The 18,384-nt window shown below is 35.5% G+C and overlaps 2 protein-coding genes and 1 pseudogene across 2 annotated transcripts; all 3 read right to left on the reverse strand.

The window, feature by feature from the left end:
- Positions 1 to 3,567: 3,567 nt before the first annotated feature.
- LOC110899232 (mitochondrial import inner membrane translocase subunit TIM17-2) lies at positions 3,568 to 6,940 on the reverse strand. Its single transcript, XM_022146114.2, has 2 exons — positions 6,790 to 6,940; positions 3,568 to 4,552 (listed from the first exon to the last, which is right to left on the reverse strand). Exon 2 carries the CDS (start codon positions 4,526 to 4,528, stop codon positions 3,848 to 3,850), a length of 681 nt encoding a protein of 226 aa, XP_022001806.1. The 5' UTR covers positions 4,529 to 4,552; positions 6,790 to 6,940; the 3' UTR covers positions 3,568 to 3,847.
- A 5,459-nt stretch (positions 6,941 to 12,399) lies between these two features.
- LOC110903199 lies at positions 12,400 to 14,143 on the reverse strand (annotated as a pseudogene).
- Positions 14,144 to 14,252: 109 nt separating this feature from the next.
- On the reverse strand, positions 14,253 to 15,354 carry LOC110901626. The gene is made up of 2 exons (XM_022148437.1): positions 14,436 to 15,354; positions 14,253 to 14,275 (listed from the first exon to the last, which is right to left on the reverse strand). The coding sequence occupies exons 1-2, from the start codon at positions 15,352 to 15,354 to the stop codon at positions 14,253 to 14,255; spliced, it is 942 nt and encodes a 313-aa protein (XP_022004129.1).
- Positions 15,355 to 18,384: the final 3,030 nt, after the last annotated feature.

The following is an 18,384-nucleotide window of genomic DNA, read 5'->3' on the forward strand; positions in this document are numbered from 1 at the left end:
CTATTTTTTAAAAGAAAATGAGGATATTCTTTAAGAAATAAAGAAACACCAAAATCTGATGATTTTTGGTTTTTATTCTTTTTGTCCCTATAATATAAAGAGAAAAAGGTATATGGCCCGTTCCTAGTTTTGGTTTCATTCATCTTTAGTCATAAAACGTTTGAAAGCCATTGGTTTGGTGTCCAACCCAATCTATTTGCAACCATTAATAATTTCTCTTAAGTTGAGTGGTGCATATGGTTTTACGCTTTTACTTCATGCCTAACTTGTACTTATTCATGAGCATATTTAAATCTTTTGTTTCTCTCTCTCTTTAAACAAGCAAAATTTACATACTTTAAGAGAACTTTATAAATATTTTTTAACTACATAGTGACTCTAAAGTCTAAACTTATTAAAACAAACTTTACTTTTACTTTTTTTTTTAAATCATCAAAAATAAATTCATTTTTTTGGAGGAGAGATAAAATTAATACACCCATGAATCCATGATCAAACTTTAAGTGTAAAGTTATTCTATAAATACTTTTAAATATAAAAAGTGTATAGAGACACAATGGATCGTAAAATATAACACAATGTCCATCAAAATATGATACAATGCCGAAAAATATACAACAATGTCGAAGAAAAAAGACACAATGAGTCACAAAAAAGATACAATAACACAAATATAGAAAAGACACAATGATAAATAAAAAAACACACTGATGTAAGCAAAAAGTCTAAAGTCTACAAGCTAAATGTCTAAAAATAACTTAAAATATCACATCGTAGAGTTCAATGTAACGGTTCCAATGCCGCATGAATGGGGTCAATCAGAGTCCGTTTGATATTCCTCTTACAACTTCTTATTTTTAGCAGAATTTGAACATAACCCCAAACTTTAATACTTTAATTTATCTTTCTTGATGGCTTTTATTTATAACTAAGAGTTAATCATTGTACACGATGGTACGTATAGCTTATCCATATTTTCAATGATTGTCCATAATGTTCACTCACGGATAACACTATTAGTAGGGTTGCAAACAAGTCAAGCTGCTCGAGATTGGCTCGGAAAAAAGCTCGAACGAGCCGAGCTTAAACTAGCTTGAGCCCAAGCCTAAAAAATAAGCTCATTTAAAAAACGAGTCTGGGCCCGAGCTTCACTTATCGAGCTCGAGCCGGCTTACGAGCCTAAACGAGCTTGCTGTTTATATATATATTTTTTATTAATATATTAACTACATATATTTTAATACTAATGCTTAATATTTATAAATTTATGAAAGAAATACTAAATCATATATAAAATAATAATTATAACTAATGTAAATTAGTTAGGATATGATAAACGAGCCGAGTTAGAGCTTTCATAAGCTCGACTCGGCTCGTTTGCATCCCTAACTATTAGTAAGGGACGTTAAGTAATAATGTTAAATGGATATAAAATTACTATTATACCTCTTTTTTTTAAAAAAAAAAAGGAAAAGAAATATTTAAACTCAGCTATTTTAATATTTATTTGTTTATTTACTTTTTTATGATGGAGTCCACTTAAAATTTAAAGAGTAAACTGTTAAAATGGTCACTGAGATTTGGTCACTTTTGTCACATTAGTTCAAAATTCAAAACTTTTGAATCTGGGTCATGTGGTTTCAATTTTGTTGCTATTTTTATCCAAAAATCAAAATTTGATCAGATTTTTCAGTTAACATCCAACTTTTCTGTCTTTTTCCTCCCTTTTAATGAGGGCAAAATGGTCTTTTAACAAATTAAAAAAAATCTGATCATTTTGCCTTTCATTAAAAGGGAGGAAAAGGACAAAAAAGTTGGTTGTTAACTGAAAAATCTGATCAGATTTTGCTTTTAGATGAAAATGACAACAGAAATGAAACCACAGGGATTCAGATTCAAAAGGTTTGAGTTTTGGACTAAAATGTCAAAAGTGATCAAACCTCAGGGACCATTTTGACAATTTACTCAAATTTAAAAGAACAAAAAGATACCCGACCTCCTCCATGTCGACATCACTCTCACATTTTTCCAACCATCTACTCTTGCAACTTGTTTAAGAGGACTGTTTTGCTTGGTTATATTGTCGTCGAACACCACCACCTCTCCTCCACTCTCACTGTTGTTTAACTATACCCGCACTTCACTACATTTGCAACTTGTTATCAAGGTTGGTGGTTTCTCTTTACTTGGACAGATACCGGTAATCAAAGTAAAATGCCTAAATATAGAATTGTGTCTTATACTTGACCCAATACTCAATGGGTATATATTAAATGTTGATTACTAATCGGGTATCGAGGATACACATGGAGTTTATTCGTTAATTTATTAAAAATAATTGTTGATGTCAAGTACATTCCTTTTTCTAACACTTTTTTAAAGTATGTTTTAAATAATTATAGTTAGGTGTGTGGCTATCAAAAGAGTATGGACTGAGGCTGACAGACCACAATGTTAATTTTTCCAACATTAAACATTGGATGTCAGTAGTTAACCTAAACACTAAACACGAAATACCCAAAAATTCTTTCATGTTTTTCTACTACAAATTGTTTCAAGTGAATTGAAGAAAATGCTAAAATGAAAGACATTTAGAAGATAAAAAGGAAAAAGGGAATTTAAAATTATATATTTTCAGGTACATGTTTAGGATAAATGGTACATGTTTTGAAATTTCAGGTAACTAGTCTACGTATCATCTAAAACATAAGTTGGACCCTGTACTTGTAGCCAACAGAGAAAACGCTCTAAAATAACTTCTAGTTCCATCACTGACTATCTATATGATGTCTAACGTGGAGGTCATCAATGTAATGTAGTTTCTAATACTAACAAACTTTAAAGGTCATCAGTGTAATATCAGTCAGTTCCTTAGCTGATTGAAGTTCTGGATAACGCCCCGGGTTTGAAAGTCTGGAAGCTAATAGTGAATACTATTATGAAGGCGACTTTCTGGAGGATTTGGTATGCAAGGAACCAAAAGGTTTTCGAGGGGAAGTCGCTTCGGGTTCAAGAGATAGTCGAGCAGATAAAGGAAGACTCTTTTTTGTGGATAGAACATTGGTCCAAACTCCCAGACACGACTTGGGATAAATGGGTCGACTTTGATGTTTCGAGTCTTTTGTAGTCTTATTTTTCGTTCTTGTTTGTAAGCTTTACAACAGCTTGTTGGCTCTTTATATAGTGATTTTGCCGTAAAAAAATGTACTTTCTAAAACTAACAAACTTTAAACCACATGAACGTTACATGTAACAAACTCTTTAATTAACAATTTTTTTTACATTAATTACGATTGTTTTTATATGTTTTGTACCTGTCAGCATGCCCGGTTATTTTAATGATTAACTAAATGGTTAAATATGAAACAATTCAACGTACTCGTATATTTAAATTGTCGAGAGTTTTCCAATATTTTTTTACTTAACACAAGTACAAAAAGTCTGTATTTTAGGAACATATAAACTGAGTTTAATCGTTTATACAATTGTTACCCTAAAATATTTAACTTTCAAAAGTTAATCATGTTATGCATAAAAGTCGATTCCACATGGATATAAGAAAGATTCTAAACTAATAATAACTTTGTTTGACTGATTTTTATAACCGATTTGTTTTAGAACGAAAGCTCTGATGAGCTTATGCAGTTTTATCTCGTGCGGGCTAACTAGCATCTAAACAATTGGTATCAGCGCTGATGTTCAGCTCGAGCTACGGTTTAGCTGGACTGTCGATTATTTGGTTACAAACATTTATACAAAAAATATGCGCCAAAACAAACCTCACAAGTGAAATACGACCTCCAATCCCATTCCCGAATTCCAAAAGTCCGACCCCTTTTGTTGCCGTTTACTTGTATTCAAACGAAGGCGGGTTTGGAGCATCAAAGCTCTCTAATACCTGTGTCTTCGCACCATTGCTTGGGGCAGTTTCCTCCTGTTTTCCGCCACCAAACAGCCCTCCAAACCATGACGACGACGATGATGATGTCGATGATGATGCCATGCCGTCAATGTTTACTTGAGCTTGATTGGAAAGATGTCCCATGGGAACTTGCGGTATACCGCTCACGTTAGGCGGCACAGCCTCTTCCATCGGAGGGAGATTCTGGGGTGCACTCATGAGCTTATTCAACATGATTCCAGCACCCTCAATCATAGCAAGTAGAACTCCACCAAAAGCCGCTGACCTAGAGGCGGCTCCGAGCCCTTGACGCATCTGGAGAAACCCTCCGGTGGCAGCACCGGCTATTATCGAGTTCCATGGATCCTCTTTCTGGCGGATATACACCATCGTGCAGTCAAAAGTGGAGAAAAGCCCGCCCCAGACAGCGAAACTGCCGCCAACACGTGGAGCATTCATCTGCACCGCTTGAACACCGCCAGTAAGTCGCAAGCCTTTTGGAGAGTTGTAGGTTCCTTTCAAGAAGTGGAAGGCTGAACCTCCGACTGCACCCATACCAAAGGCTCCACCGATGTCGTCCAGTATACGGTCCGGACAAGGTTCACGAGATGTCTCTGGGGTCCCCATAATAATTTAGATGCAATAAATTACCTGCAAATGATATGGAAATCAGCACGGGGATCAAAATTTTAATCAAAAACTGATCTATGATTCGTTTTCAGTCAAGTGTTCAAATGATGGTGTTCTTCATTTAGATGATATGTAATTTCGGAAATTCAAAACCTATAACCCTAAATCATACATTTTAGCCCCAAATCAAAGAATGAGATTAGAAATTGCTACAGCAAATGAATTCAATCACTAAACTCTATTTTTACAGATACATATGCTAAAATGAATACAACGAATCAGGTCAAAAACATAAAACTACGAACTGAAAACGAGAAAAAGAGACCTAATTTCACAATTCAGACAGCATTCATTATTATCAGATACTTGGGTGTTGTACAGACTGTTGGATATAATGTTCAATTGCCGATTAAGATTCAACGTTGCCGTCAAGGTACGACCCAAAGAGTTACACTTTGGGCAACGAACATTTAGCGGTGTTTTAATCGTTAATCACCGGATCACGAAATTATAAGCGTAATGAAAGAAACGAGTAATTATTTGCAATAATTACGAAGAGCCGATTTAATATTATAATTAATTTGTTAATTATAATAAATCGTATATATATATTGTTAATTATCTAGATAATTAAAATGATTGATAATTGTTTTAATTATGAGATAATTGTGGAGGAATTGTGTTTAGAATACAATTGGTTTAAAATAAAAGATATATATATCTTTTATATAATAAACTCCCACAGTAATCTCAAAATTAAACTCTAATAATGATATATATACGGAGCATCTGTTCTTAAAGGTGAGCAAGCTTTCAAAAAAAGGGTTCAAAAGAAGCAAAACGAAAATAGGATACCAAACATCAACTTTGGTGGTTTTCTTCATTCTGGGTCGTCGCAAACAGAAAAAAAGGAAGGAGTAGATTCCTTTTGAAGTTTTGTAAATAAACTCTTTTGTTTCTTCGATTACGCGTAAGGTAAGGTTTTGAACTTTATTTTCTTTAGATTTAGGTTTCGTTTGAAATCGTTCAAACGAACAAATATGATTTCGTGGTCAACGATCATCTAGCGAGATCGTTCGTTGAACCAAGGTGTCTTTCTTGGATGTCACGATTCTTTAATTTTATTATAACCTATTTTGATTGTAATGAGATCACTGGTGGAAACGGTTTAGAACCGAACCTCGTGTACATGTTTTCCGCTGCGTTCAGTTTGTTTGACAAATTGAATAAAAATTATTTTCTAATAGTTACACGAAAATTCCAACACAGACTACAGAAAACAAACAATTTGATCAAGTTACAGATCGTGATGCAAAACTGTCAATACATTTACAAGATCCTTAATCGTGCAAACGAAGCTATAACGACCAAAATACATCAAATCGGCTTATGTTACAGAACGCGAGCCATATATAAATAGACTTTGAATATCTAACTCATACACCCTCAACATCTACTCCTAAATCTACACATTTGTCCACCACAGGACTTAAACCCTTAACCACACAGGGTTAGACACATTATCCACACACCTAATACCGCTATGCTAACCACTGGGTCTTGGCTCAGTGGCTACCGACACCCATTTAGTGTCTCTTGAGGCCTCCCATTGCGTGGAGGTCACGGGTTCGAATCCTGGGTACTCCAGGCTCTTCAATCCAATCAAGTTGGCAAGGGTATTTACCGCCAGGGATCGTTGTCGGGTCGTGAACTGGGAATGGAGATCCCTTCCGCGGCTAAGGATACCGTGCACCTATCCTTTTTTTTGATACCGGGCAAGTCCATATATTAAAAAACCATAACCCTAATTAATGCATTTTTTAGCCCTAAAAAGGAACATTCGTAGCATCTGACAGTGAATGCATTACAGATGATCAAACAAAGGGACTAGAAACCGCTACATCGAATCGGTTCGATCACTAAACTCCTATTCAAAAACCACAGGTCAAAAAACTCAAAATCATAGAAGTACAAACCCTAATTTCAGAATTCAGATATCATTATGATTACAAAACATTAAATCATTATACAGAAAACATATAATTTAATCATGTTTCAGAATTCAGATCGTGATGCAAAATTTTCTATAGATTCACAAGATCCCTAAATAATGTAAACAAAGCAATAACAACTGATATATAAGAAATCGGAATATTATGCTACAGTATTTAGTTCAATTAACAAGCGAGTTTGAACAACCGAGAGCGTATATACATGATTTTTGAAGGAATTAAAGCGAGTTAGTATGAAAATTATACCTCGTCGCCGGTGTTTGAACGGGTGGATCGACGGAGAGATTGTGGAGTGTTTGGTATGCAGTAAACTCCTTAAGCTCTTAATTTATAGATTGCACCCCTGAAGATTGACTATTTTACTCTGGCTACTCAGTTTTGTTTCTATCTTTTTGACAAACTAAATGTTTGAAACTTTGAATATCATATCTACTAATACGGCTTGCAATTTTAGACACGTACACGAATACATGAAACGAATCTACAAGAAGTTAATAGATATCGTGTATGGTCTTAACAGGTAACAGGTAGACATGAAAATACCTTTTAATTTTCGTGTCTAAACAGGTAAAATACCTGTTTACCTGTTAATACATGTTAACAAATTTAATATAATAAAAAATATAATTTAGTGGGATCATGTGATTTGAAAACATGATCTTATTACATATCTCTCTAGTTTCGATAACCCTTCCAGTATGTTCCCATTCCAATGGACATATTAAAAAAAACCCTAATTCTTCCCTTCTCCAACCCCACTCCCAGCGACACCACCCCAACCACGGGTCGTCGAGAAGAAAAACCCATGTGAACTTTGAATTGAAGATTTGAGAAGAAAAACCCATGTGAACTTGCGTTTATGCATTATTTAAGCCTATTGTGAACTTTTTGCAACTTTTGATTCACTAAACAGGTTCCTAGATATGTAATTATTGAAACATTCGTAAACAGGTATTAACAGGTAATTATAGTGTATACCTGTTAAAAAATATTTCGTGTTCGTGTATAAAAAACTGGACACGAAACCTAATCGTGTCGGGTTCGTGTATGAGATTTCGTGTATCGTGTATTATCGTACCTATACACGATATGCCAGCCCTACCTACTCAGTTTGACCTTTGACTTTGACGGACTACTATTACAATTTATAAGATCAATGGATGAAAAGTGTTTGTACCCTATAAGTGCTTGCAAATTTGGTTAACCGGTTGGGAGTTGGGCCACTTTCTTGAATAGTTCTCGTGCATGACAAAACTAATGATTGGGTCTTAATGGTTTGTCCTTCAACAACCGAATTGCCGCGGGAGGCCTCAAAGATGACTCTATGACATTTGAGGGTACTACAGCCATCCCATAACTAATGAGATTAAGAGCGTTCACAATGGATCTCCTATATTTATGTGAGTGGAATCTGTAGGATCGTGTTCGGACCCGAGACGAGTCGTTCAGAGGCGTTCTACTCAAAATGAAAGGCGGAAACAGACATAATGAGTTGAATTCAGCAAGATATTCACTTTAACTGTCTTTTCTATTGATCTGAAACAGTTTTACAACAAGATGACACTTCGACAGAGCTTCGACGTCGGAAAACCTCTAAGTAATTTCGTGCCAAATGAAATGAAATCAAACCTATTTATAGACTACTTAATTCCGTGTGAACATCACTCAAACTGAATCACTTACAAGCGGAATTAAGCATTACAAACGAAATTAACACTCAAGCGGAATTACATGTTAATTCCGTGCGGAATTACATGTTCTCTCTTCAAGCGAAATTAGCTATCTTGTCTTGTTTTCTCGATATTCGTGCCATGAACAATGCAAGACTCCTCTCCTCGAACAAAACACTTCTTCTCGGATGTCTTCAGACTCCCCCTTTCGATTTGCTGGGATCGCAACCTGGCTTTCACAGGATCAGAATCATGACCTGGCTCTATTCTCAAACTCATAATCCAGGTTATCCTGCACATCCTCTTCCTCACAATAAATTTCACAAATTTAACATTTGACAAATCTATATATACAAACTCCCCCTCAAATTAATCCAGAATGATTTACATTTTAAACCTTCTGATGGCCACTTGCAGAAAAATATTCAAACATTTTTAGATTCAACAGACTCCCCCTCAAAATGATCATCATGTTCAGCACTTGGAAATTTTGAAAATTAGCTTTTCAACATCAGTTATCGAAAAACTTTTTGGATTTTTCAAAAGTTTATGCTAAAACACACTTAAAATCTTTTTTTTGGATTTTTGAATAAAATGAAATACTGTAAACAAATATTTACAGACAATATTTTTGCGAGTTTGTGTAAAAGGATCATATCAGTTTTTGAGACAAATCACCAACACCGTTAAGCTTTAAACATTTTAAGTTCTAAACAATTCACTTAGATTGTCAGTATACTGATCCACTTAAATTTCCACACAAAGTTCAACTGTTTCGAGATACAAAATTAATGTTTTAAGAATTTAAACTTATTCGCGTGTCCCACCACTTGAATATACTCCCATATCCAGATCCCAATATTCAGTCTTACAGGTGAGTATACCTAGATGATATCTGTAAAAGGGTTAAATGCGAAACCGTGAGAGCTCAGGTCAGAACTTCCGTTCAGCAAAGAGATGACGGCTCGACTTTTGGTGTGTTCCCTTTAGAGAATCTTTTCTTCAACAGCACATGATTAGCATTTTTCAATGTTTCATCATTTTTTGTACTGAGGGCGATGCTATATTTCAAGCAATTTGCAAAGTATTATACGGGGACTAGGCCATTGCTTCCGCAAAATCAGAATTCCTGGGATAATACCCCAGATATCACTGAGTATAAAGACCTAGTATCTTAGAAAGAGGGACAGATTTCGGGGGTTACCCATATATCCAAGAAATGTTCCCCACGAGCTAAGTAAGTTTGAAATTTAGGTTTATATCTCGAATACATCTACTGAATGTGTAAAAACCTACTGGTACATCCGCAGTGAGATTGTTTATCACATTTGACTTTCCAATTCTTTAGCATGTTGTGATAGTCCACTGATGTACTATCATTTCCTCTTTTTCACAACAAAACTCATTTTGAATTTTTATCGTGTTTTTGTCTTTTTCAATTTTCTAATGTTTTTGGATTTTTCTGAAATTTCTTACTCCCCCTAAAATTCAGAAACATTTAAAGAAACTTGAAAACAAACTATACAATCAAAGTGACAATTGTTGTGAATTGCTTCAAATCGCCATCCACTCGGCATAAACAATCAGAACTTCCCCCTACAACAAACTATTTTCCCATTATGATCTCAAAACACTTAAGTTTGTTTTAATCAAAATGGTTTTTCCGGAAAATGAGTTTTGTTGATTTTATCTCTTGTAGGTTCGGGGATTATTTCATCACATTGTTTTTCAACCACTTATAGATTCACCAACCAAACATACCATTTGTAGAAAATCAAGTACAACTTAATGTCCCTGATTTACCACTTGTAGGTCAAATCAACTACCACACGTAAGTATTTACAATCAAACCTGATACAAAGAATGATGCCGATTCCTGCTCCACGATTACCAACCTGGGAGCTCCGGCAAGTCAGGTTTTTCAAGTAAAGAAAATATCCACCTAAGCCTGACCAGCCTTGGATAATCTCAACTCTTCTTCAGTTGGGTTATAAGTTGCCTTCTTTGTTGCATAAAAATCTTTAACCCCTTGAACTTTACCCTCAATCATTTTTCCAAAAATCTTTTTCACCTTTCCATTAAACGCCTTCTCAACATCAAATTCTTTCTTTTCAGAATAGAATTGATTTGAGATCTCAACCTTACCAATCTTTGATTTAAAATTTTCAGCCCTCAATGGTGGAAAATTTTCATCATCCATTGGAGACACTGAGTTTTCTTCTTTAACCTCAACCTGTGGCTCCTCTGATTTTGTGGAATCAGATTCATCGCCGAATTTCTCAGAAAACTTCTTAACAACCCACATTTGGTTGTCTTTGGCTCTCTTTTTGTATAATTTTTTCTTTGAACATTCACCAACTTCATAAGTTGAATTTTCAAAAATTTTGAATTTTTCATTTGTTGGTTCATTTTTCTCAACAACTTTTTCTTTGAGTTTTTTAGAGACTTCCTGTTTTGTCTTTGTAGCTTGAGAGCAGTTCCATGCAATGTAACCAACTTCATTGCACTTGTGTAACACCTCGTAAAATCACGTCCAATGAAGTATTGACACGTGTAATAAACCCTAATAAAATCAAACCTTGAATTTAAGGGACTAATTTTTCGAAAAATCGAAAAACATTAATTATGAAAGAACTGGAAGTAATAACATAACTTAAATAAGTTTCTAAATAGCCTTCTACGGTTTTATATTCACAAATGAGCCACTTGTTGATCAAGTGTAGCCGTTTGAGCAATTAATTAAAAGTTTGCGCAATAAAGGGTTAAAAGCGTCAACATGTTAATTCTTACCTCTGAGTGACCTTTTAACAAACCGAGAGCTTCATGATATTTGATTATACTCTCGGGAATGCCAAATAATGGCCGTCTAAGGTTTTTATGCCTTTAAGTGACGTTAAGCGCAACTTTGTAAATATAAGGGACTAAAAGTGTCAATATGTTTAATTACACCTCTGAATGACCTTTTAACAAACCCGAAGCATTATGATTCTTTATAATACTCTCATAAATACCTAATATGGATTAGATAAGGCTTCAATACTATTAAACGAGGATATGCGCAAGTTTGCGCATTAGAAGGACTATTTGCGTCAAACTACAAAAGTCTATCGATTCGTATAGTATCGAACCCTCCGGAATATTATCATAAGTTAAACATGCCCTAAATATACTTTACATAGCTTAGAAATAGGCTTAGAGGTGTTTGGTGCGCAAAAATAAACTTACTTGATCAACAGGGGCTAAAAGCGTCAAAAAGTGCATAAGTTTGCATTTTCGCGCATATCTTACGTTCTGAATATATCCGGACATCCAAAAAATTTATGTAAGCATTAAAATATTGTATTTTAGTGCTTGGCTTGATAAAATCCCATTCGTCGCGTAATTTGGTTCGTTTTTCGCGTCCGTCCGTGTTTCGTCGTAATTAGCCGAACAACGTGACCATACGAACAAACGAACCGACATCTGGCATATTTTTGAGCATGTTTCATGTTCCCTATGCTTAGGCATCATTGTAGAGCCTTAAAAATGGTTTAACGGGCCTTAGATGTGTCGGAAATGGCATTTAGAAGTACAGGGGCCAAAACTGTCAACAGTTGAAAGTTTCCGTGAGCTGGCATGGTCCTTACGGACTGTATACCTATCCTTTATGGTCCGTAAAGGAGGCCCAGTTCCAGAAAATCAAAAACCAGCCTTGGTTTTGCCTTTTGTCTCACATATTCAATCCTATGGGTCATTTGATGGTTTCTAAAAATGGTATTACACCTGTAATGATCCTAGAAGCCCCTCCTAACACTTGTCATGATCCAATTCTTATCCAAACCTATAAATAGAAGTGCTCTTCATTTGAGAACTTGCTCATTTCTTTCCAATCTTGCTACATTCTCAATTCTGGAGGATCCTGAGCATTTGGAACTTCCTTGGAGTTCTTTTCAGTACTAAGGACCTTGGTTTAAAAAAGCGCGAAGCGCTCCGAAGCGTTTTGGTTCCAAAAGCTTTAAGAGTAGCTTCAAGCGCGAAGCGAGAGCTTCACGTATACGAAGCGCTCAAAATTAAAAAAAAATAAAAAAAAATATTGTACACATCAATATGACCTATTCTACTTGTTAATCAATAACAAACACAAAATCATGATTAAAAACACACTTAACACATAAAAAACATAGTTAAAACATAAATTAAAGTCGAAATACACTTATAACATAAACATAAAACATAAATTAAAGTCGAAACACACTTAAAACATAAACATAGAAATAGTCTTTAATCAATAATCATCATAATCAAGTACGTATTCATCTCCATCTCCATCAACATCACTCAATCCAATATCTTCTTCAAGCTCATCTTCATCGTATAGAGCTTGTTTTCCCTTGTCCCTTGATGTACTAGCACCGTTGCCTCTTCCTCTAGTAGATGATCTCGTTAAATGAACACGCTCATGTACACCCGAAGCTCTACCCACTTCACTCCATGTCAAATCCTCATCTTCAAATACCAAATCTCTGTCATGCTCTTCATCTTCCATTGTCCCCATCAACCACTCGTTGCATTCATCAATTTCTTCCAAAGTAATTGGGTCGGCAGTTCCCTCCATTTTATGTCGGCGATGCATAGCACGATTAAATTTTACATACACCATGTCATTCTATCGAGATTGTGCCAATCGATTTCTCTTTTTCGTATGAAGGTGTTGGAAAATGCTCCAATTTCTTTCACAACTTGTATCACTACAAGTGAGGCTAAGAACACGTATAGCAAACTCTTGCAACTCGGGGGTCGATGATCCATAGGATTCCCACCACTCCGCTAAAATTAACAAAACATAAGAAACAAAGTATATGTAAATGTAATATATATTAAACTTTGTAAAAAATAGAGTTAATTGCTCGGATGGTCCCTGTGGTTTTACGTTTTTTCACCTTTAGTCCCCACCTTTTAAAAATAGCATGTGTGCTCCCTATGGTTTGTCATTTTGTTACTCGGATAGTCCCCCAACATTTACTCTGGGGACTATCCGAGTAACAAAATGAGAAACCATAGGGAGCCCTACATGCTATTTCCAAACTAACTGACATTTACTCAGGGACTATCCGAGTAACAAAATGACAAACCATAGGGATCATACCTGCTATTTTCAAAAGGTGGGGACTAAACGTGAAAAAACTTGAAACCACAGGGACCATCCGAGCAATTAACTCTAAAAAATATATGTTTGTAATTACCGGGAGACTTTTTCTTTCGTAGCCGAATTGCACCCCCAACACCGGAAACCCCTTCAACTCTTTGATATACATTTAGTTGCTCATTGATCAAGTCATCAATTTCTACACTTGGAGACAACCTTGTAATGCAAGCATATAAACCCGTCATAACTTCTTCATCCTTTAAAATACGGTCTGGGTCATCGTAAAAGACGGATGGGTTTAGGTAATGTCCCGCGGCATGTAATGGTCGATGAAGTTGACATTCCCATCTTTCATCTATAATATCAAAAACAGCGTTATAGAACTCATCTTTCCCTTTAAAACTCTCTTTAATTGTCAATTTGGCCCTCTCCATGGCCTCATAGATGTAACCCATGGCCGACGCTCTTTCACCATCATCTAGTCGAAGGACCTTAACAAGAGGACCAGTTAACTTCAAAGAATATGTTATGTTCCTCCAAAATGAATCATGTAATAAGATGGATGCCACTTTTTTTTCCCTTCAGATCGTTGGCCCACTTGCTATCTAACCATTCTTGAGAAGTGACCATCTTTCTCAAGTTATTCTTTTGTTTGTGAAATTGGAGAAGGGTTATAAATGATGTAGCAAATCTTGTAACCGCGGGTCTATGCAAGTTTTTTTGATTTGTGAACTTCCTCATCAAGTTCACTAGACCAACAAAGTTGTAGATATACCCATTCACAAACATCGCTCGCTTTATACAACTTTTCACTTTCTCTATCTTTTTCCCAATGTCCTCCAACATGAGATCTAAACAATGTGCGGCACATGGAGTCCAATAAAGATGTTTCCTAGCACCTTCTAACATCTTCCCTATAAATTATATATTACAAACACTGTTTAAACAGCAAATAATAACATAAAACAGAAAAAAAAACAGCAAATAATAACATAAAACAGAAAAAAATAACATAAAACAGCTTATAGAAACATAAAACAGCAAATAATAACATAAAACAACAAAAAGAAAACATAAAACAACAAGAAAAATCTTACCCGCCTTAACATAAGCCGCTGCATTATCCGTTACAACTTGGACTACATTCTTCTCCCCGATCTCCTCTACCATTGCGTCAAGAAGCTTGAACAAGAAATCAGCATTCAACGTGACTTCAGAAACATCAAGGGATTTAATAAATACAGAACCCTTTGGAGAGTTTACTACAAAGTTGATGATTTCTTTTTGAACCACCGAATCACGCCATCCATCCGATAAAATTGAACAACCCTTAACTTTCCATTCTTTCTTGTGCTCGTTAATTAAAAGGTCAACTTCTTTTACTTCGTCTTGAAGAAAAGAAACCCTCAACTCATACATGGTTGGTGGTTTCATTCCAGGACCAAATTGTCCTATGGCCTCAACAACTTTGCGAAAGCTATCATAGTTAGATGCATTGAAAGGCAAGCCCGCATCATAAAACCATCTTGCCACCTCTTTGCATGCCTTATTCCTCAGCTCCTTGCGATAAACCGCATTGATGTTTTTTTGTTTCTCACTTTGAATCGTACCATAAAACATATTTATAACACCTCTTACTCTTGGTTTTTTAGCTTGACTTGCCTTACCACTACCGGTCACTTCTTCATCTTCTTCCTCCTCATCAAGATCATACACATCAGCATAAATCTTTGAGTTCATAACACTTTCCACCTTAGACATCTCTTTTTTCTGTATGAAATCTCTCATCTTCTCTCGTACATGCTCCGGGCACTTTGTACACTTAACAACACACGTAAAACCTCCCACCAAATGTTGTTTCAGATGATAAACCCCCCCTTTACACATTTTTCCGCAAAAATTACAAGTAATATTTGCTCGTACCTTGGGATTTTGGGTACCATACTTTCTACTCGGGTCACCAGATGAGCAGGACTTTTTCGAGGCAGTAGTAGTGTTGTTTGATCCAGAGGCCATTATGATTTCTAAACAGAAATCAAGTTGCAGCAGAGAGAATAGAAGGAAAAAGAAGAAGAAAGCGGTTGGAATGTTTTAGACAGCGGCTGCTGATATTAGGGTAAGCCTCATTTAACCCTATTTAAATCTGTTGGGCTTAAAAAATGGCCCAAATATTAAAAAATGGCCCAAATGGTGATCTGATTGGCTGGAGCATCGCTTCACAACTTCATCGCTTCGCCGCTTAAAGCTCGCTTCATGTAATGTAACGCTTCAGAGCCAAAAAAGCGTTTTTTCCAGCGCTTCATCGCTTCACGCTCGCTTCAAGCGCGCTTTTTTAAACACAGTTAAGGACCATTTGTAAGTGTCCTTAACCTCCTAATCTTAGTTTTGATTAGTTTAATGACCAAAAGTCAACCTTATCGTAATTAAGGTTTGAATTAGTGATTAATCACTAATGGTCCAGTAGTTAATCTATTTAGAAGTAGCTATAAGTTGGTAATTATGTAGGTAATAAACCCCTAAGAGGGCACCTACTGATTAGCAACCTAACTTGGTCAAATGTCGGGTCAAACATGATATTAAAAAGTCAACAGGAAGCTATTTTACAAATAAATTCATAATTAGCAACATAAAAGCTATGAAACCTGTTTTAAGCATTTATATAACTTGGTAATAAATACAAGAACATGTCTAAGCATGTTTAACCCGACAATTCTAAGTATAGGCTCGGTTCACAACCGAAAGTCGCAAAGTTTGACCTTTGCTTTGACTTTCAGTTCTGACCCAAATTAGTTTATTTTAATTATGCCTTAGGGTTCCTTTGTGACCATATTATATGTTAGTACAACCCCCTGAAGTTATACTACTTGATCCTTTAGAATTAGAGTTCATTGCATGTTTCCATAATGCCTAAATGTTGACCATAATGCCCTTCGATATTAAAACAAGATTTTTGAAGATGTGAAAGGACTAAAACCTTTAATACTAATTTATAAACATGTCCTTAAAATTTCACATCAGTTAGTGGTCTAAAATGGGAGTTATGCGCAATAGCGTAAATCGAAAGCTTTTTTAGTAATAAAATGGCATTTTCGGCATAAAGCCTATTTAAACTCAAAATTTGTCATCAAACCTTTTCTTACTGATGTAATATGATATTTAGGGATTTTTGGAAATTTTTATAAAATTTTAATCTGATCATAACATAGAGTTATCGCATAGACTCGGTAATTGACGATAATACCCTTTTCGCTAGTAAAATGAGTTTTACACATCCCTTACATACCAAACCTTTTTTACTGATTTTATATGTTAAATAAGTTATTTTAAATAGTAAAGGCTAATCAAAATCTCAGGTTTCATTAATCAACCCGAATATCGTCAAATACCGACTTTTATGCGATTTAGGCGCATTGTATGGTTTAAAACCATATTGGGCACCCAAAGCTTGATACCTACTGATGTTATGAATAAGTTTTTATACTTTAACAGTAAATAAAATTTTTTAAACTCAGCTTTCCAAAATTAACTCCTAAAGCTTATGTGAAATGACCAAAATGCCCCTACGGTGCACAGTTTGGCCATAAATGATAAATTTCACATATGTGAGATAGCTTACTGATATAACTTATTAAACTAAGTATTTTTACTGATCATTTTAGACCAGAACCTGAAATAATTATTTAGCCTCTTTTATAATCATTAAAATGACCAAAATACCCCTACGGGGCATATATTGGTTTTAAATTCGTTTTGGGCATAATGGAAGATATCCTACCGATATCACAACATATTAAAGGCATATTAACTTATGGAACATGTTCATGACTCTTATGGTTACCCGTTACGCATGTTTCGCGTTCGGATCGGTTATTGTAACTAGTTTGCATGAAATAACCGAAACGGGTCAAACCTTATCATTTTCACTTCAAAATCCAGAATGTGTTTAGTTTACCCATATTATACAAGTCTCCAAACTTGTCGGGTCTAAATCACATTCTAATCCGGTCTGTGCTTAATCTTGCATTTTGAACCGTAAACCTTTCCTTAAGACTAACCGGTCTAAGTTTCAACTTAAATAAGACCCGTTAGGAATCTAATAGGTTAATAAAACCTTCGTTCCAGATTAAGAGCCCCAGTAAGGTACTTGTTGATGTGTGCTAAACAGACTATAAAAATTAACTAAATTAGACTCTCTAAGCTAGACATGACAAAGCTTTAAATTCTAGACTCGACCTAAACCACATAATCGGCAAGTGTACCGATCAATGAGGTATAACCTAGGAAGTCCGGATATCGAACCATGAGACTCTATGTATCACGTAACTAGACTCTAATAGACACTGACAGACACGGCTTTACTTGTTTTAATTGTTTAGGGGGGGGGGGTTACGGAAAATCTAGGAAATCTATATTAAACTACTAAATTAAACTAGAATTAAACTAATACGAAATAAGACTAACGACTTTCTTTATATGAGAACGAGACCACCTAGACAAGAATCCTAGATTGTTTTTAAGAGATTACCGATTAAGTTAAGTGCACGAGTTATGGAACCGGGATCTTAAAGTACTAAACCTATTAAGAACCATCGAGGCCCCTCGACCCTTCTCAAGGAGAAACCTGTGGAACTACCTAGGCCGTTAATACTACCGGTTATTAGACTTCTTCCCAGTTGTCTAATTATTGTGTAAGTACCCTAATGTTGACCTACTCTTTCCCAATCATAGATCTAGGGTAGTTTGGAATAATTAATTTGACTTGATAGACTAATAAGACCGACAGGTAAACCAAGACATGACCTTTCCCAAGGACTATCTAAAGCAATTCGCCGGGTAAGACCTATTTGACTTGATAGACTAATAAGACCGACAGGTAAACCAAGACATGACCTTTCCCAAGGACTATCTAAAGCAATTCGCCGGGTAAGACCTACCAATAGCCCCTCACTTCCCAGATATTAGGACTAGTAGAACACTAAGAATTAGCAAATTGTTACTAGTTACTTCTAGGGGTTATTGCGCAATTCTCCCTAAAGAGTGGAGGTT

Source organism: Helianthus annuus, chromosome 13 (assembly GCF_002127325.2).
Source record: "Helianthus annuus cultivar XRQ/B chromosome 13, HanXRQr2.0-SUNRISE, whole genome shotgun sequence".
Classification (NCBI taxonomy): Eukaryota; Viridiplantae; Streptophyta; class Magnoliopsida; order Asterales; family Asteraceae; genus Helianthus; species Helianthus annuus.